At 37.3% G+C, this 18746-nt stretch overlaps 1 protein-coding gene across 5 annotated transcripts in view; it reads left to right on the forward strand.

The window, feature by feature from the left end:
* Positions 1-10829, forward strand: part of ktn1 (kinectin 1) — a 39909-nt gene extending 29080 nt beyond the window's left edge. For 4 of the 5 annotated variants that reach the window (XM_082143715.1, XM_082143716.1, XM_082143717.1 and 1 more), the window contains 11 exons: positions 1156-1245; positions 1343-1441; positions 2153-2242; positions 2364-2456; positions 3476-3544; positions 3683-3766; positions 5764-5847; positions 8202-8285; positions 8365-8454; positions 8982-9092; positions 9972-10829. In XM_082143715.1, coding sequence (XP_081999841.1) covers positions 1156-1245; positions 1343-1441; positions 2153-2242; positions 2364-2456; positions 3476-3544; positions 3683-3766; positions 5764-5847; positions 8202-8285; positions 8365-8454; positions 8982-9092; positions 9972-10013 — 936 coding nt within the window. In that variant the 3' untranslated portion in view covers positions 10014-10829. The remainder of the gene's footprint in view (positions 1-1155; positions 1246-1342; positions 1442-2152; positions 2243-2363; positions 2457-3475; positions 3545-3682; positions 3767-5763; positions 5848-8201; positions 8286-8364; positions 8455-8981; positions 9093-9971) is intronic. The other variant, XM_082143718.1, reaches the window with a different exon arrangement.
* Positions 10830-18746: the final 7917 nt, after the last annotated feature.

Genomic DNA, 18746 nt, shown 5'->3' on the forward strand with positions numbered 1-18746 from the left:
AACGAAATAAAGCAGAATCAAGTCACAGGATGAGGAGCAAATGTGTGCAAAATGCCTGAAGTGCAGGGGAACATATATTCAAAACACAAGCCACAAATAGTTAGATTAGATAACCCTGACAGATTAATAAATAAAATTAAAATAAAGAAATTATTAAAATAACGATAGTAGCCAGAATTTTCAACTTTGTCTTTTTAACTGCAGAAACAACAATAAATGCTAAACTGGAGAGGCAGTCTTTTTAGCTAAAAATGTTCACAGCATCCAAAAATAAAATTAGAACCGGCTGAAAAGTTTTGACATCACTTGTACCTGATCGAGAGAACAAATCCTGAAAGTCTTTCACTCTGTCTGTCCGTTGGAGTCTTTTCAAATTGTGCGCGCGGATAAAATACATTCTAACGTGAAACCCAGTCTATGCGTGAAACATGTTAACGTTGGCCGGCAGAAGTGCGATCACTTTCAGATTTTCCTGATGCTAAATCCAGCCTTGGAGAATATCCTTTCTGATGGTGTACATCCACACTTTAGATTTTCTTATCCCAGACATTGTTAAAGATTTAAATCCTTGCCGCGAAGACGCTCCTCTGTCGGTCACGGATTGAAAGTGAAACTTAAATCTGTCACGGGGTGTTTGGATTTATTCACGCACGTTAAAAAATATTTATTAAAAGCTTCTTTCTTTGCACATTTTTATATAGGCCTACAGCATTATCATAATAGGCTGAATATTAACGTATTGACATAAAAGCTAGTTCTATGTGAAATCAGACATTGAGCGCCCTCATATAGCCAAAGTGGCATGATCCTCGTTTCATAACACCTCTGCGAAGATTCGACCGTGAGATCGGTGGTCGAATCAGGCTCCTCCTATCGAAGCATCGAATCTTCGACTATTCGGGGTCACCCCTAGTGCATATACGTATGTGAGTGGTTAAATTTGAGGTAATGGCTTATAGTGGGTGTGAGTAAATTGAGAAAGCAGAGTTTATTTTATTTAGGATGTTTTTCTTTTATCTCACTCTTTGGTGGGGACTCTCTGGTTTTCTACTGATCTGCGCACAGTTGTGGTGTGGATTATGGAGTGATATTTAATTGAAGTGTGGAGTGTAAGCAGTGTGATTGATGGAGTGTTTGGTCTGTGTTTCTGCACAGGAGCATCAGAAGCTGCTTGAGTCAGCGGAGGCGGATTGCCGAGAGTTGCTGCACAGACTCCTGCCACACGTGCCACTGCCCACCAACCAGGTGCCCTAACACACTACACACACATGCACGGCAAAGATACAGATATGATCATATCATTCAGAATCCTCTAACGTATGTTGACATTGTGATTGTGCAGAACCACCAGCAGTGGCTGCAGACGTTTGAGACGTCCATGAGAGCGAGTTCGGCTGGAGAGGTGTCTTCTGTCCACGCCTCAGGGCCTGGAGACTCTCAGGTATAGATGCATTTTAAATCATCCAGAGATATGGGTGTGAATCATCACTGGTCTCATGATTCAATTCAATTCCGATTATCATTAGATATCATGATGCGTTGCATCCTCACGTTTCAATATTACTGCACATGCCTACATATTCATCAATGAATATAAGCAGTCAATATGAACTCTCTTTTTATTGTATTTACTTCCAGAAAGTACACTTCCTGAATGTAGCAAACCACAAACAGAACTTAAGTCTGAACACAGCAGACGACAGGACCATTTAGAACGAAAACTATTAAATACTAAAAGTGCATGAAACTGTCAAGTGTACTTAAGTTGCAGTAACGCTCACGCACACACACTCGACTTACGCGCGCACATGGGCTTGCACACACATACGGTCGCAGCCTTGCACACACTCACACATGCACACACTCGAGCTCACATGCAAACTTTAAAATAGTGGGTGCATTTTTTTATTACTCGCTTTTGTGTTTCGCCTCCCTCCGCTATTTGACGCTAGCGCGAGTAGCGTATGTGACGTATGACATCAGAGAAACTTCAGTAAGCTATAATCTATTATGGTCTATTACTGCATCGATGCATTATCGTCCGCATTGCGATGCAACGATTAATTCAACATCCATATCCAGTGACAATGTCTAATGAATCTCATGGGTGCATAAACATTGATGAAGACTTCAAGGTTTGTTTTCTGGGCAGGCTTTGGTGGAGAAGTTGAAGGAGGCTGAGGAGGCTCAGAAAGTTCTACAGAAAGATTGTGAGACGTACAAGAAAGTGCTAGCAGAGACGGTGAGTTGTGTTCATGGCATCTGTCTAAAATGTGTGACAGCTGACAGTATGTCAGCATCACAGTGGACTCAGGGTTGTACAGTGGTGTGTATGTTGAGGGTTTTTTGGTGTTGGGTCACAGGAGGGGATCCTGCAGCGGCTACAGAGCAGCGTGGAGCTGGAGGAGACGCGCTGGAGGGGGAAGCTGGAGCAGTCACAGGCTGAATTCAAAGAGGTTTGTGTACACACACACACACCACATCATCATCTTTCCTCATCTACACCAGACCTTAGACAATAAATAGTCAGGTTTAATAATGAAGTCTTGAAATTATAGTGATGTAAAGGTTTGCGCTGGCAATTGTTCAGTCCAATTATGATTCTTTACTAAATCCTGCAATGCATCATATGAAAGTATTATTTTAGTAAATCAGTTATTACATTCAGCAATTGATGCACTGTGTGTATATATATGTTATTATAATATGTTGTTACTGTAAAACACTACCGTTCAAATGTTTGGGTCAGTACGATATTTAGTTTTCTCATGCTCACCAAAGCTGCATTTAATTGATCAAAAATACAGAACAAACAGCAATAGTGTGAAATATATTAAATGTTATTAAAATAAAGTATTTTTCTATGTAATATAATTTTATTCCTGTGATGACACAGCTGAATTTTCAGCATCATTACTCCAGTCTTCAGTGTCACATGATCCTTCAGAAATCATTCTAATATGCTGATTTGGTGCTTAAGAAATATTTCATATTATTATCAAATATTTCATATTATTATCAATGGGGAAAACAGTTGTGCATTTTTTTTTTTTAAATCTAAATCTTTTGTAACATTGTCTTTTGTCACTTTTGATCAATTTAATACATACTTGCTGAATAAATGTATTAATTTCTTTCTTAATCTTACTGACCCCAAACCTTTGAATGGTAGCATATTATGTTTACAATTTAAAATGTATTATGTATTATTGTTATTATATTAGTATTTTAGTTCACTAGTACAGTAAAGAAAACCTCTGTGTTATAAAGTAAATAACCACTTAGAATATGATTTACCAAACAAAACAAACAATTATCCAAACACATAGTAGTAATGGCAATTAGGAGTGAAAATGTGCGTAATTATCATGAAAATAATAGTCAAAATACATATTTGTTTGTGTGTGTGCTTCTGGAGCCTGTTACCTAGTGTTGTTGTGACTGCAAAACAAAGATGTTATTCTGTTGTGTTCAGATGACTCAGAAGGTAGTTGCACTGGAACAGGAAGTGGACAGACTGAGCTCAGATGGAGATGTGGAGAGTGTGAGTTTGCTTTCAGTTTGATCCTGCTCTTTATCAGCTCTGCAACACAATACAAATTACACATAAATTTGAGAAACAAAATAGCTCTAAACTGAAGAATATTCATTTGAATACTGCTTTGCTATGTATATATCGTAGCTAAAGAGAGCCAAACAGCAGCTCGAGGCTGAAGTGGAGAGAGCGGCGCGTGAGAGCGCCACCTACGTGTCAGAGGTCAGAGAGGTAAGGCCAATCCAAAGCTTTATGGATGCTTATACTTCTGTCTCTCGTTCTTCTTCTGTTTTAGTTTGTTGCTTGTGGTTGTCGTTTTTAAATGTCTAACATGTTGGGTTTTGGCAGCTTAACTAAAATCTGTTTATAGCTTTCAAGGTTGGCGTCTACTTTATCTATCCTCGGTTCAAACTGTAGCAGCTATCAGCGATTAAATGAATTTATGACATGCTTCACATGATCTTCCCAATACTCTTTGTAGAAAGCTTTTATTGTTTGGACTGAGGATAGAACTGTCTTAGAGGAATGTTCCGGGTTCAATAGAAATGAAGCTTTATGCATTTATTGCACGTTGTTGATTACCAGAGAAAGAAATTTCGACTTGTTCCTTCTTTTGAAGTAGAGGGTTTTAACATTGCCACATTTACTTCCATTGTAAGGGATTTAAAATTATTTTCTCTGGTAATCAATTCATAGTTTTCAGTCACATGACTGCCGTGGAGCCCTGGAGGGTAAAACATCCATAGAACTGCAGCACAGGCCTGTCAATTTTCCATCTGTTTCAAGCTAGAAATATTTATATGTAAATAAAAGTTCCATATTCAGCACCCGATAAATTGATTTTTAATAGATCAAATTCAATATACGGCTTACTCATGATGCACAGTATATACAAGCTGGCAAAACGAACTCTGGTGTGATTGTTCTGTTAATTTAAAGGGATTGCTCACCCAAAAATAAACGTTCCGTCATCATTTACTAACCCTCATGTGGTTCCACAACTGTTGAACACAAAAGAAGATATTTTGAAGAATGTTGATAATCAAACAGCAGACGGCAGCCATTGACTTCAATAGTGTTTTTTTTTTTTACTACTATGGAAGTCAATGGCTGCCGTCAGCTGTTTGATTACCAACATTCTTCAAAATATCTCTTTTGTGTTTAAATAGAAGAATGAAACTCATAGTTTTGGAACAACTTGCTAGTGAGTAAGTGATGACAATTACAATTTTTGGGTGAACGATCCCTTTAAGTGTGAACATGCCATCCGAAACCTTGGTGCGCACCAAACAAGCTGACCAAGACCCCTGAAACGCTGGGTCTCGGTCCGCTTCCATGTGAAGGACGTGATGTCACAAGATGCGATTGTAAAAAGGACGGAATGCTTAAGCATACCTGGTTCTTATATGTTGGCCATTACAGTTCGGTATAGGGGTCTGAACCGCGTCTCCTTGCAGCAGATCTTCTTTTGTGCGCAACGGAGGGATTTCTGCCGCTGTTTTTACTCCTTTTCAAATGTAATACTCTTTGTGAGCCAAATATACGTCATAAAATCTGTTTTTTTTGGGGGGTATCTTTACGTTCGGTATTACATATGAAAATGTGAACTTAGGACAAAATGTTTCGTTAAATGTTTTTGGTCACGACCAAAACAACCAAGAGAACTGAATTACAAGTGTGAACACGCCGTAAGACGGGGTGTCCAATCCTGCTCCTGGAGGGCCACTGTCCTGTAAAGTTTAGCTCCAACCCCAATTACACACACCTGAACCAACTAATCAAGATCTTACTAGGGATACCAGACACTTCCAGGCAGGTGTGTTGAGGCAAGCTGGAGCTAAACTCTGCAGGACGGTGGCCCTCCAGGAGCAGGTTTGGACACCCCGTCCCGAAGGAGTAATACTGAGTTTGGTCTTTAAATATCACTGTCTTGTACATTGGTACTAAAATAACCGGCAGGCAAAGGAGGAAAACCTGGTATGGCCCTCCAGGTGTGACGTCCCGTTAAACTCACCTGGATGTTTCTCCTGGAACATGTCCTACATGTGTCGATCTCGCAAATCCGTAGGATAGACCTACCAAACCCAGCTTTTCAATTGTTCAGTAGAACGTTAGAAGTTGGAAATGGCATAGAAAGTCCTACATTACTTGTATCAAATCCAAATCCGAATCCCCCTCCCAGCTTTTCAGCCCCGCTCATTCCTCAAATATCTCAAACTTCATTGCAGCTCAAAGATCTCTTGACCGAGTTGCAAAGCAAATTCGACGGCTCGTACACAGAGGCCGTCAGGCAGAATGAGGAGTTGAATTTGGTAAGCTGTCCTCATGGTTAAACTGAAGTAGCTTTCCCTTTCTGCTCTTGAGCTCACATGGGTTGGGGGCACTTGATTCAAGAAACTGGAATTTTACGGCAAGGGGTTGCTATCTGTTATCTCTAATTTCTCAATTTATTCTGCTGTAAATTAGAACTCTTAAAGGAACCCAACAATGACACTGTCATGCTTCAGTAATGAAAAAATGGCTTCATAAATTATTTAACAATAAATGCCATTCTTGGAAAAAAAGATGAAGTCCCTTTCATATGAAACATTAGAAATGACGGATACACCTTGCCAAGATTATGATGTGTTAATCTGTCATCTAAAACCTTACTCTGCTGTCAGTTTGACTTACTACCACCTTTGCTTAAAACTTGGTCCTGCAGGCACAAACACACATTCCTAACGGCTCAGCTCTTGTCTGTTACGTACACTACTGTTCAAAAGTTTGGGGTCAGCAAGATTATTTTTATACTTTAATTCAGCAATGATGTGCATTAAATTGATCAAAAGTGACAGTAAAGACAATTACATTTACAATATAATATATTTAAAATAAGCACTGTTCTTTTGAACTTTCTCTTCAAAGAAACCTGATCAAATGTATCAACGTTTCCATAAAATATTAAGCAGCACAACGGTCTTCAACATTGATCATTATAAGAAATGTTTCTTGAGCAGTAAATCAACATGTTAAAATGATGTCTGAAAAATCATGTGACAGACACTGAAGACTGCAGTAATGAATTCAATTTTAAAATATGAAAATAGAGTAGTCATTTTAAATATAGCAATGTTTCACAATGTTTTACTGTATTTTTGATCAAATAAATGCAGCTTTGGTGAGCAAAAGTATGTGTCATTTTTATTTATTTATTTATTTTTTAAATCATATCGACCGTAAACTTTTGAACGGTAGTTTGGTGTTTTTTTAATTTTATTTTTATTTTATTGTTGTGTATAATGTTTGTCCATTGTCTGTTCTTATTTTAACCTTTTATTCTCTGAGCTAGTGTCAAATCCTCAGTGTTTGTGTGTTTTTGACATTTTGACATCACCTGCTTCACCCATTTGTAAAGGAAACTTACATTTACACAATTTAAATGTCCATTTCTTTGTCAGCCGACACTTGAATAAGCTATTAGAGAGTTGTAACCAAAACTTTAATACAAACATTCATGTGTTAGAGAAAAATTAAATTAGTCTCCTCACGCTTTCTACACAGTTGACAGTATTTCTTAAATGGATAGTTCTCTTCAAATTCTGTCACCATTTACCCATGTCATTCCAAACCTGTATAATTGTCCTCCTTCTGTTGAACACCAAAGGAGAGCTTTAGCAGAATGTCCGAGCTGCTCTCTTCCATACAGTGAAAGGGAATGCGGACTTTCAAGTGGATGTTTGGCCTTTTTGGCTGTCCAGCACAAAAAGGCCTCGTAAAGCGTCATAAAGTATCATTCAAATTATTTTCATGCACTATATTCCATGTCTTCTGAAGCCTTACGATAACTTTGTATTAGGAACAAAGTTTTAGACATTATTCTCAGAAAATCTTCCCTGACCGCTGTGCTCTACTTTTATTTTATGGAAAAGAGCAGCTTGGACATTCTGCTCTAAGACCGTGTGTCCACCAAAGCGTTTTTTCACACGGCTGGCGTATTTTTCCAGTTGTTTTCAATGGGAGCACCGCGTTTTTAAAACGCCATGAGCGTAACGAGGTGCTGAGCGTTTTTTTCACGCTGAAGCACTGAGCGCTCGTCGTTTTTTTACAGGTCGCCGAGAGTTGAAGAATGCCCAACTTTTGGGTAAAACGCAGCGCTCATCACTGTCACTTTTTACCCAACCGTCCAATCACAGTGGAGGAGGGGCGGGACTAATACCACACCGACCAACCGCCACATTCTGCTTGTACAACGTCAACAGACGACAACAAGCATTATAACAGAACAAAAATTATTTAAAACAAGAGCCTGAGAAAATACGTTACATTGTATTGACATTTTAATATAGAATCAACACAGAAACAAAATATGTGTGAAATGAGATACTAGTAACACTTTCGCGGATATTCCGCATCATAACAAGCAAAGCGTCTCAACTCGCTGTGCCAAAACGCATCAAGCCCACATAGCTGGGTGTTTTCAGCAGAGTGCCTAGCATTTTCAGCTAGCTATAAACGCTTTGGTGGACACACGGCCTGAAGATCTCTTGTGTTCCACAGAAAAAAGTAATTTATACAGGTTTTAAAAGAGTTGGTGAATAATTGATTTTTAGGTGAACTATCCCTTTACGAGCTCCATCTTTGACTTGTGTCAGTAAAGTGATTCTTGACTTGGGTTTTTATTCAGCTTAAGACTCAGCTGACCGAGACGTTGTGTAGGCTCGAGAAGGAGGAGGCTGAGCGTCAGAAAGTGGCTGGAGACCTTTATAAGGTAAAGCTTGATGCACGAGGATCTTTCTGTTAATTAAATGGTTAAGAAGCTTGTTTGCCATCAAGTTATTTCCTTTCAGGCCCAGCTGTCTCTGGAAAGGATTCAGGCAGAGATTGTTAAAGAAGCAGACCAAGCTGACCTGATAGAGACCAGCAGCCTCACGCAAACGGTAAGAACTGTGTTAGGTTTTAAATGATAAAACAATGATTACAAGATTAAACTATGTACTGTTTAACATAAAGAGCACAGATATGTTGACACTTTCTGGTTGTCTGATGTTAGTGGATTAGGGACAGGGTTACCCTAACTATGTCAGTGTGGTTACTCTACCAGGACACCTGTGTGAAGAGTTGAGGAGAACAGACGTCATAGAGTTCATTTTAAGAATAATAATATAATAGCTGTGTAAAATTACAAAGTATTTGTAGATAGATAGATAGATAGATAGATAGATAGATAGATAGATAGATAGATAGATAGATAGATAGATAGATAGATAGATAGAGCAAATTACTGTTGCCTTCTGTGAGTATCAGTGAACACAGCAGAACTGTACATTGGTTAGTTTATTGCAAAATGGCTGAGAAAAGTGAAGTTAGATCTGAAAAAAACCATTCAGATTTGATCTTCTGTATTTTGAAAGCGTGGTCATTGTGAAATTTTAAAAATGTCTGCCTTTTGTTGACACGTTCTTAGGAGGAGCTTGACCGTAAGGAGAAGATGACTGCAGGGTTGAATCAGACAGTACAGGAACTACAGGAACTACTTCAGTCTGTCAACAGACAGCTTACCAAGGGACATGAAAGGGTAGGGTCTTTTTTAAAATGATTATTATTAATGGTGGTTTTCATTAATGAACACTCAAAAAAACATAAACACTCACTGGATTTAAAGGTACACTGTGACGTTTGGCCCTCTAGCTGTTAAACAAAACTGCATGCATTTTTCAGAAGAACGTTGCTTTGGCTGTTCTTCGGCTCTGCGTGACTTTACAGAGGAATATGGTTCTTTCTCATATCTAAAAACAGAGAGAGAGATTATCCTACTGCTCATAAAACATTCACTGCTAGGCTTAAGAGATATAACCAGTTTAGATGGAGAGGATCTCAAGTGGACTAGCTGAAGACATTACTGTAGCTTTACCCATTAATAAACACTTGAAAATAAATTCCAGCACAGCGCTACAACCATAATGAAATTACCCTTCACAATAGATAATGATTTACAATGGTCTCTGTTAGAGAGCTACATATGGCTCTTTATCAGTTCAATAAAACACCTCACTCTCCTGTTGAGTTATAAAAACACCATCATCTCTGCGTCGCTTTTATGACTTTTCAAAACCCCAGATCTCGCCATCTCTGAAGAGCCAAGTTAATGTTGATTCTTGTTTTATTACGAGCTCTGTCACGTTCTCTTTTTCCACATAGTTAAATTAAACCATTCAAAATAATAATAATAATAATCATAATAACATAAAAATTACAACATACCAATATTACACATTTTATTGTGTCTTTTTCCGGTTTATTACATACTATATAAATACTTTATTTTATTTTGTGGCATGCAACATTAAATAAACATTTACAGAAATGACAGAAAATGAATTTATCATCTGATTACTGTAAATTCTGTTCCTCCCAATTATAGTGAACAAGTGTCTAATTCTCCTTTTTCTTTCAGGATGATCAGGTGGATAAATTATACTCTAATTATAAACTGTAATGAAATGGAGGAAGGCTTCAGCGTGCTCTCATAAAGCCACATGACATCAAACCAGAGTAACCCACCGTCAGATTCCAGCCCTGTTTGCTACACCTACGCGATCTCCAGTTAAAGCAACCCACGATCCTTACACACTCCAACCTGGGGTCCCGTTCTCCCAGAAGGGGCTGACGGACCCTGACGACGTGCACTCAGTGAACCGGATCCTTTCTCATGCTGTGTCGACTCCTCTACCATGGCATTCCTCATATTCAGTAGACTTAAAGAGTAAAAGCATCCGATAGACGAGACTGTTAGACTCGTTGATGTTTCATTTGACCCTTTTCCAGTCCGAATACTTTGAATACTACTTTTTGTTAGCTCTCTTTGACCAGAGAGTGTTTTTTTTATCCTCTCGTATAAAGAACATTTGAGGATGTTTGTGTTGTTTTAAATATATAAAAAAAAAAAATAACTGTTAGGATCTACTGACTTTCACCATGTGTTTTCAAGCTCTTGTTTTGAAACCCTAAACTCAGAGGCACATGCAAGAGATCCGTTTAAGCCAATAAATGCTTTTCCTGACTAATTGTGCTGAATTTAGTATTTGTTTTCCTGGCGGGCTGTTGTGATGAGGGGCATATAATGGTATCATTTGGTAAAAGACGGGTTCATTCAGTTGCAACTTGCAAGCAATTCTTTACGTGCTGCTCAGACAGAAGCATCCTCCTCATCTGTTTTCATCACACTCTATATTGTTGCTAATTTCATTAACACTGATATTTCCTTTTTTGTAAAACAGGTGACCAGTAATAAAAGGGATGCTTGTTTTAAAAATGCAGTGTGTGTTTTGTAATTGTGATGACAAAGAGTCTTGTCTTGGAAAGCTACAGTTTTAGGCGGAAAGCAACAAAGAAACCAGACTAACATCACTTACACATTTGGGTGCATTTTAATCATTTTAATATAGATTGTTTGGATGTATTTTTGCTCCTATGGTATATAGTTTTAAAACTATATATTATTAAACACTACTGTTCAAAAGTTTGGGATTGAAGTCTCTTCTGCTCACTAAGGCTGGGTTTATTTGATCAAAAATGGGTTTATTTGAATATTTTCTATTTTAATATAATTTTGAAGCTGAATTTTCAGCATCATTTCTCCAGTCTTCAGTGTCACATGATCCTTCAGAAATCATTTTAATATGCTCATTTGAAACATTTATTATCAATGTTGAAAACAGTCCATTTTTTTTTAGGATTCTTTGATGAATAGAAAATTCACCAGAAAATCATTTATTTAAAGTATAATTTTCTAACCATGTAAAAGTCTTTACTGTCACTTTTGATCAATTTAATGCATTCTTGTGGATTTTTATTTATTTAAAAAAAAATATCTTGCTGACAAACCTTTGAACACTAGTGTATATATTTATAATATAGTTTTGAAGATGTTTAGTTTTGAGAAAATGAACATGTAATGACTCGTACACTACAGCAGGGGGCGGTAATCTTTTAATAAATGCCTTACTAGTAATCCATAATTTGGACGGGATATTGTACAAGAACACACGGTTTCATAATAGACTGATTGCAAGAGTGTTTATCATGATGAACATTTGCTCATTCCCTGTGAAATACGAAAACAGAGCTATAGTGATTAAATCAGACTATTACAACAAAGTAATGCAGTTATTTTAATAAGCAATTATTTATAATTAGCAATTATTCAGTCACCCTCATAACACACATCAATAGATTTATGATTGTTCTTCCTATGGAACACAAAATTAGTCATCTAGTAGAATATACGAGCTGCTCTTTTCTGAGAGAAGCTGGCGACCGATGGAATCATGAGAGGGCGATTAAATGGGGGTTTTTTTTAGGGGTACTGTCCCTTTAAATGAATCACGTGTGCTTAATGTTCACACAACGCTTCCGATTCAAAGTACATCACACATTTTCAATTTCCTTAGTTTTTCTTCGATCCCACATGGATATAATGATTTAGACTTTTTTGTAGGGCAAAGAACAAGTTAAAGGATAACAACAAGACTTGTGTGTGGCTCTGATGTAGTCTCAGCACATTCCAGCCATTCCCTCCTGTATCACACTGCTATCAGCTGATCCCAGACCTGCATCTGTCCGTGACATTATACTTTTCTCCCTCATTGTGACATATATACAAAAACAAAAAACTATAGGGCGGGACTTGATTTTGTCTATTGGGAATTGATCGGATGGTTGTGGTTTGCTGTGATGTCATGTGAGTGACAGGTTGTCCAACACTCCTCAGAGAAGAGAAGGGGTGTTTCTGCTGGAGGGAGGGGAAGTTATTTTGATTAAAGGTGCAGTAAGCGATTTTTGAAAAACGCGATTGAAAAGTGGATCAGACTGAGCGCCAAAACACACTTGTAGCCAATCAGCAAAGGCCGTACAGACTCATGATGGGGAGGAGAGAGAGCAACTATACAGAAAGAGAGAGATAGGGCAGAGAAAATGCCAGGGGAATATAACTTTAAAAATAAGGGTTACGATCAGGCAAGACCTGCGTTAATATTTGAGAAGCTTTCCAGCGCTGGAGAGACCGAAAACAGACGCCGAGGTTGCTTTACTGCTTCTCGATACACGAGTAACGTTGGTTTTGCTGTTTTACAGAACTAAGATTTTGATTGAATATACTTGCGTGTCCTCTTCGCTTGTTTGTTCATTTGCATTATTATTATTATTATTATTATTATAAGCCTGGAACGTTTAAACCACCTCCACCGCCCGTTTTAAGCACTGTCTCCCAAAGTGTGTCCGAAAAGTGACACGACATACTCCTGATATATGGTTTTTCTTTTGTTTCCCGTTTTAGTGATCACAACATAACCCCTTAATCTGGTCACATTTGTATATATAACAACTTGTATTGACATATTTCTGACATGAAGCACCACAAGAAGTGTTTCCTGGCACTCCTAGCTCTGCACATAAAAACAAATATCCTGTATATGAAGATTCAAAATCTAAAAAAAAAATCACCATAATTTCAAGTTTGTCCATTAGCGTTTATTTATTTAATTTTTACTGTTAATTTTTGTTATTTACTTTTGATCATTACTGTAATGTGTTTTATTTCTGTATGTATTTTCTTTGTGTATTTTTTATTTTATTCTTATTTTATTTCTTTATTATTATTGTAAATCTTTTTCTTTCTTCTCCCTATTGTTGATTGTTATTCTGTTATAATCGAATGAAAATTAAACACTGCGATCTGTAGTCGGTTTTCCAGGCCAGACAGCAACACAGTGTCGGCCTGGATCCGGTCCACATCCGTATGATCTGGCCTGACATTATGTTGCTGTCTATGACTCTTAAGAGTCGGTTCTTTTAAAGAATCGTTAAAAAGATTCACGAACTCAGGAGCTACAAACTGTGGACACCGAGTATATACGTCTGAAGGGTTACCGCTTTTGTTGTATATTATTTCCATAAAGGCCAAAGGTCACTTTTAAAAAGTATGCTAAAGTGTTTATAGCCTATACTGCAGATATAGTAAGGATAGCATGGAAATATATTGCATAGCCATTATTATTGTACAGAGGCTGCTAAACAGGGTTTTCCTACTTTAGGTGTCCATTTTGGAAGTGGTGTAAAATATCACATGTACGGAGAGCGTGACATTACTCCTGTGACCTGAAGCAATAACTCACATGAGTCAACGTCCTCAAAGATCTTTATGAAGCGCTCACAGTCTCATAGACATACACAGGTTGAGTAATAACAACATAATTAACTTACTCTGCTGTTGTAGAAACAGTCATTGTGAGTCATACAAATTCTTTGAAACTAAATGTAACTGGTAACAATGTAATAGGGATCTAGTCTTAGGGCACTAAAAAACACAGCATAACAACACCCTGACAACCACCCACAAAATAACCTAGCATTGCAACATCTTCAGTTATATTTATGTTTCCTGCGTTCATATGAATTGAAATTATGATTCGGGCCAGATCTAAGTTGCGCAATCATTCTCTCTCTGGTCATGCGTCATGCCTACTAATTTCTCCTTTGTTGGTTACATGCAGTTATATTGTCATAGTACAAAAATCTAAACCAGACATGGCGTTGAGGAGCAGCAGCTCTTTGCATCTGCTATCCATCAAGATGGAATGAGCGACCAAGCCTTTGATCCTTCATCCCGGCACGTGTGTGGAGGGGTGTACGGGCTGACTGTAGGCCGACTCATAAAAAACTTGCCTATATACGCAACACACATGTGGTCATAGGACGCTGTCAGCAACTGGGAGCAATTGAAAAATATTTAAGTCATTGACACGGCATTGTTATTCATCAACATACCAGGCAGAAAGTTTCTTGGTTCTTGTCAGAAGTGGCGTTAATGTAAGAACTTTAGAAGCACATTTCTGGACACGCCTGTCGTGCAACTAACAGATTAAAAGCAGATTAGTGTTGCAGTAATTAATTACAAGAACTGGAATGTTCTAAATAGATGTTTAATTAAAATTCTCTCAAAATGAATCTGATTTTTTTTTTTTTTTTTTTTTTTAATAGCAGGGAGTATTGATATCTGGTTTATAAGTTTGTTTATTAGTGGGAGGTAATGTGGAAAAGTTCTTTAGACAATTGAGAACATTTTAAAATATACACTCCCGGTCAAGTCATGCTGTTTCTTTCTCTTCTTTTCTTCAACACTTCCTTTATTGCTTTTTGAGGAGAGAGACAGAACTGAATTCAAAGCGCATGTATACAACATTGCAAAAACGTCTTCTCACTTTACCTTAAATTGTTTAAGAATATCTTAAAGGAACACTCCACCGTTTTTTGAAATAGGGCTTATTCACCGTCTTTCCTACATTTAGATAGGTGGGCAAACACATTTTTGTCTCAGTGCATGCATTGTTTTATTTTGGAAGCGCCACCGCTAGCTTAGCTTAGCACAATGAATGGAATCCTTTGTTGCCAGCTAGCATGTCGTGAGTAAAAGTGATAAAAAAATGTAAATAAAAAAAAAGGAATTACTTCTTGTGGCCTGCGTATTCACAACGAGTACAAATAGCAATGCAGATTAAGACTAGGCGATTTCCTAGGCAGATATTGACTTGGGACTATATTGGGGTGAAGCACAGGCGAAGCACTGCTACTTGGGTAACTAAAACAATGCATGCACTGAGACAAAAATGCGTTTGCCCACCTATCTAAATGTAGGAAAGACAGTGAATAAGCCCTATTTAAAAAAATGGTGGAGTGTTCCTTTAAACCCACAATTTCCCTAAAAAAAACAGAACAGGGTGTCATAATAGCCTTTGTTTCTGATTGACTAAATATTGGATGAAAACAATGCTATATCACTTTTAAAATAATCAATGAAATATCTTCAAGTGTCATAGAACTTATAAACTTTATCCTTCATTGCAAATGCAAACTTATTTTTTTCCCAACTGGAGATATTGCATAACATCTCTAAATCAAACAAAATGAGTCAGTGCTTTTTTTTTTGTATCCAATTAAGAAGGATCAGTCTTCATGCAAGAAGCATAACAAATACAATCACAGAAGGTTGACTCTTTAATATCGTCACGTTGTCATCCTTAACTCCAAAGAGAGCCAGGACTGGATCTCAAGGTCTTCCCATAATGCTTGAGTGTGACATTCAAATGACACACAAATTAGTGTGACATTTTTTAGTTAAGTATTTATTTTAGGACATTTTTCTAAAATATATGTGCCAATGAGGCTCCAGGTTGTCCACTATCACAGGTTGAGTCCACAGATGAAAACATCTTTGAAACTTTTCCTTTACTCATACTGTTTCTAATGGTGCTAAATAAACATGTGACCTGGGGCCTGTACCATGAAGCCGGTTTAGGTGGCTAGCCAGGCGTGTTTCAGTTTAGTTTGTGCCAACCCTGGGTTTTAGGCACCATGAAAGTTTGTTCAATAACTTGCGCTCCGTGGCAGGTTATGATTCAGAGATCTCAAACTGAAATTCAGCCAATCAGCTGTGGGCAACGTGTAACATGTCTGACGCAATAAAGTCTCTCCCCCTGAATATGAAGTATATAAATTAATTTACGCAGCAAAAAGATAATATCTTGCTATATCAGTTAGTTTAGACAGCTTCTCTGTTTCAAGGCATATGATTGGCTTTTTGCTACTGATGTCACACTTACACGTGCACGCGCTCCATGACCAAAAGTCTAGGGTCAAAGTCTGAGTTCATGGTACCAACGAAGCCTGATCGGATTGGTTTGGTTTTGTCAACTCAAAACTAATCCACTAACCCTGAGTTTGTTCAACTACCATCATGGTACGGGCCCTAAAACAAACAAATAAATAAAAACATACATAAATACATTCATAAACTATTTGAATGAATGTATTTTTACCCTTCAGTATGTTTTGCTTTGTGACATTATTTTCATGACATGTAAGCACTTTGCCCCCATTCCCATTATTACTGTAATCATTAATGCAGTATGACAAATACTGTCATCATACTGTGTGTCTGTTGATATATTACAGTATGAGTAGGCTTCATTCTTTTTCTTTTTTAGTTTTTGTGAAATTCTCAAAAAATTTTTTTTTAAGGACGAGGGAGGTCACGGTGAAACCCTCGCCAAAAACCCAATTGCTCAGGACAGATTGTGGTGACAATGTGGGCAGATTACAATACTTTACAAACGTGTGGAGGTAACACATTCAGCAGGAACGTGTGAAAGACCGACGAGCCGTCAAAGTACGTGGAGGAGTGCTGATCGGGAGGACTGGCCAGAAGTACTCAAGTGGAGCCCCGCTGGGATCAATAAGAAACTCTTTCAGCCTTCAATTATCCAGAGAAAGAGAACTGACAACATTCACTCCAATAAGAACATACACTCTGATTTGTCAGTGGAAAAAATAGACTTTTATGTAATACACTTTTAATAAACTTTCTTCCAGTGGGCCAAAATGAAATTAAAGTCACCATGAAATCACAATGGACGATTCTTTTTTTTTTTTATTGAATATTGTAGTATTTATTATAAATGATTTATTCATGCACATCATTATTTTATTTTTTATTCATGTGCCTTTAATCAAAATAACTTCCTCTCCCTCTTGCAGCAACATCTCTTCTCTTCTCTGATGATGTGTTAACTGGCGTGAGGGCGGGATCAACCTGTCAATCACATGAGATCCACCAATAGCAAACCACAGCCATCCAATCAATTCTCGATAGGCAAAATCAAGTCCCGCCCTACATTTCTTCTTATTCAAAAAGCCGTTTCACTCAGATATACATCTTAATAGGGAAGAAAATCACAATTTCCGCATGCCGACTCTTTTTTTTTGCCCCAAATTGTTATTCTGTCATCTTTACTCAACCTCACATCTCATTTGTTGTTCAATGCAAGAAAGTAAGTCATACAAATTTGCAAAGGACATGAGAGTGAGTAAATTATCCCAGAATTTTCCTTTTTGGGTGAACAAATTCTTTCAGTGGACAAATAAATCAACAATCCTAATTATCAAACTTAAACAGAATCTGAGTGCTGCTGTGGAGGCATGTATAAGAAAAGCAAACTCCTAGCAAATGGCCCATTCATGTGGACTGAGCTGTTAGAACAGCATGATGTCTGTGAGGGAATTGATGGCATTTAACACGCTCATGGTTTACAGCAGAGTAAGTCAACAGTTTATATTCTCAGGCCTAGTTTACATAGTTATCACTGCTAATCATTTGTTCGTAAAAATTCCATCCAGCCTATCTAAAAGAATATAAAAATAATCATGTGACAGAAGCTTAAAGATCACAGCAAATTGTGTGTAAATGTAAATTAGAGTATTAGTTTTAAAGATAGTCAGATTTTTTTCCCCAAACAATTAAAGTCAAAGGGGTCTGAAGTTGTTAGGACCACAATGTTCTTCAAAATATCTTCTTTTATGTTCTGAAAGAAAAAAGAAAGTCATACAACTTTAAAGTGACACAAGGGTAGATTTTTTATTTTTAGGTGAACTGTCCCTTTATGATTCACTTCATTCACTGTAAAAAATATGATCAATAAGTTTTGACAAAATATGTTTTTACATTGCTTTAACTCATCAAAATAATTTAAGCAATTATTCACTGTTCATTTTTCAAGTCAAATTTAAGTTGAAATAACTTAAACATCCAAGTTGATTGTACTTACAAAATTAAGGCAGCAAATCTTTTTTACAGTGTTGTGGAGGTTTGTTTTAAATCAGAGCATGGAAACACATTTATTTGATTACTGATATGCAGGTTACTGTTATTAGGAGTGACACTTAAAAAATTAAAATGTAAATCATTTTTTTCAAATTGATATAATTATTATGGAAAATACATATTTATAATTGTTGTTTTTATTATTATTTACGTAGTGCATAAAACTGGATAAGGTTCAAATAAAAAACGGCTCATAATTTAGTGTACCACTTTAAATATATCTAACTTTCAGTCTTTGTTTACATAATTGAAGGTGCCGCCTCAGACCGCCGTTGTGTTGGATTGTGCCGTTAGAGGGGGCGCATTTTTTTATTTTGAAAGGTGAAATATCTCAGGATCAAACTTTCCATAACAGTTTATGCAAACGAAACACAGGCCTCACAAGTATGTACGCATACACTGATCGACGATGACTCAGTTAGAACATTCGCTTTAATCATTGGAAAGTTTCTTCCCACTCTCCCCCGCGTAAAGTCGTTATAAGTGAATGGTACGGTCCACCCCCTACGAGTACTG

This window comes from Leuciscus leuciscus, assembly GCF_965113295.1.
Source record: "Leuciscus leuciscus genome assembly, chromosome: 17".
In the NCBI taxonomy this organism is placed as follows: Eukaryota; Metazoa; Chordata; class Actinopteri; order Cypriniformes; family Leuciscidae; genus Leuciscus; species Leuciscus leuciscus.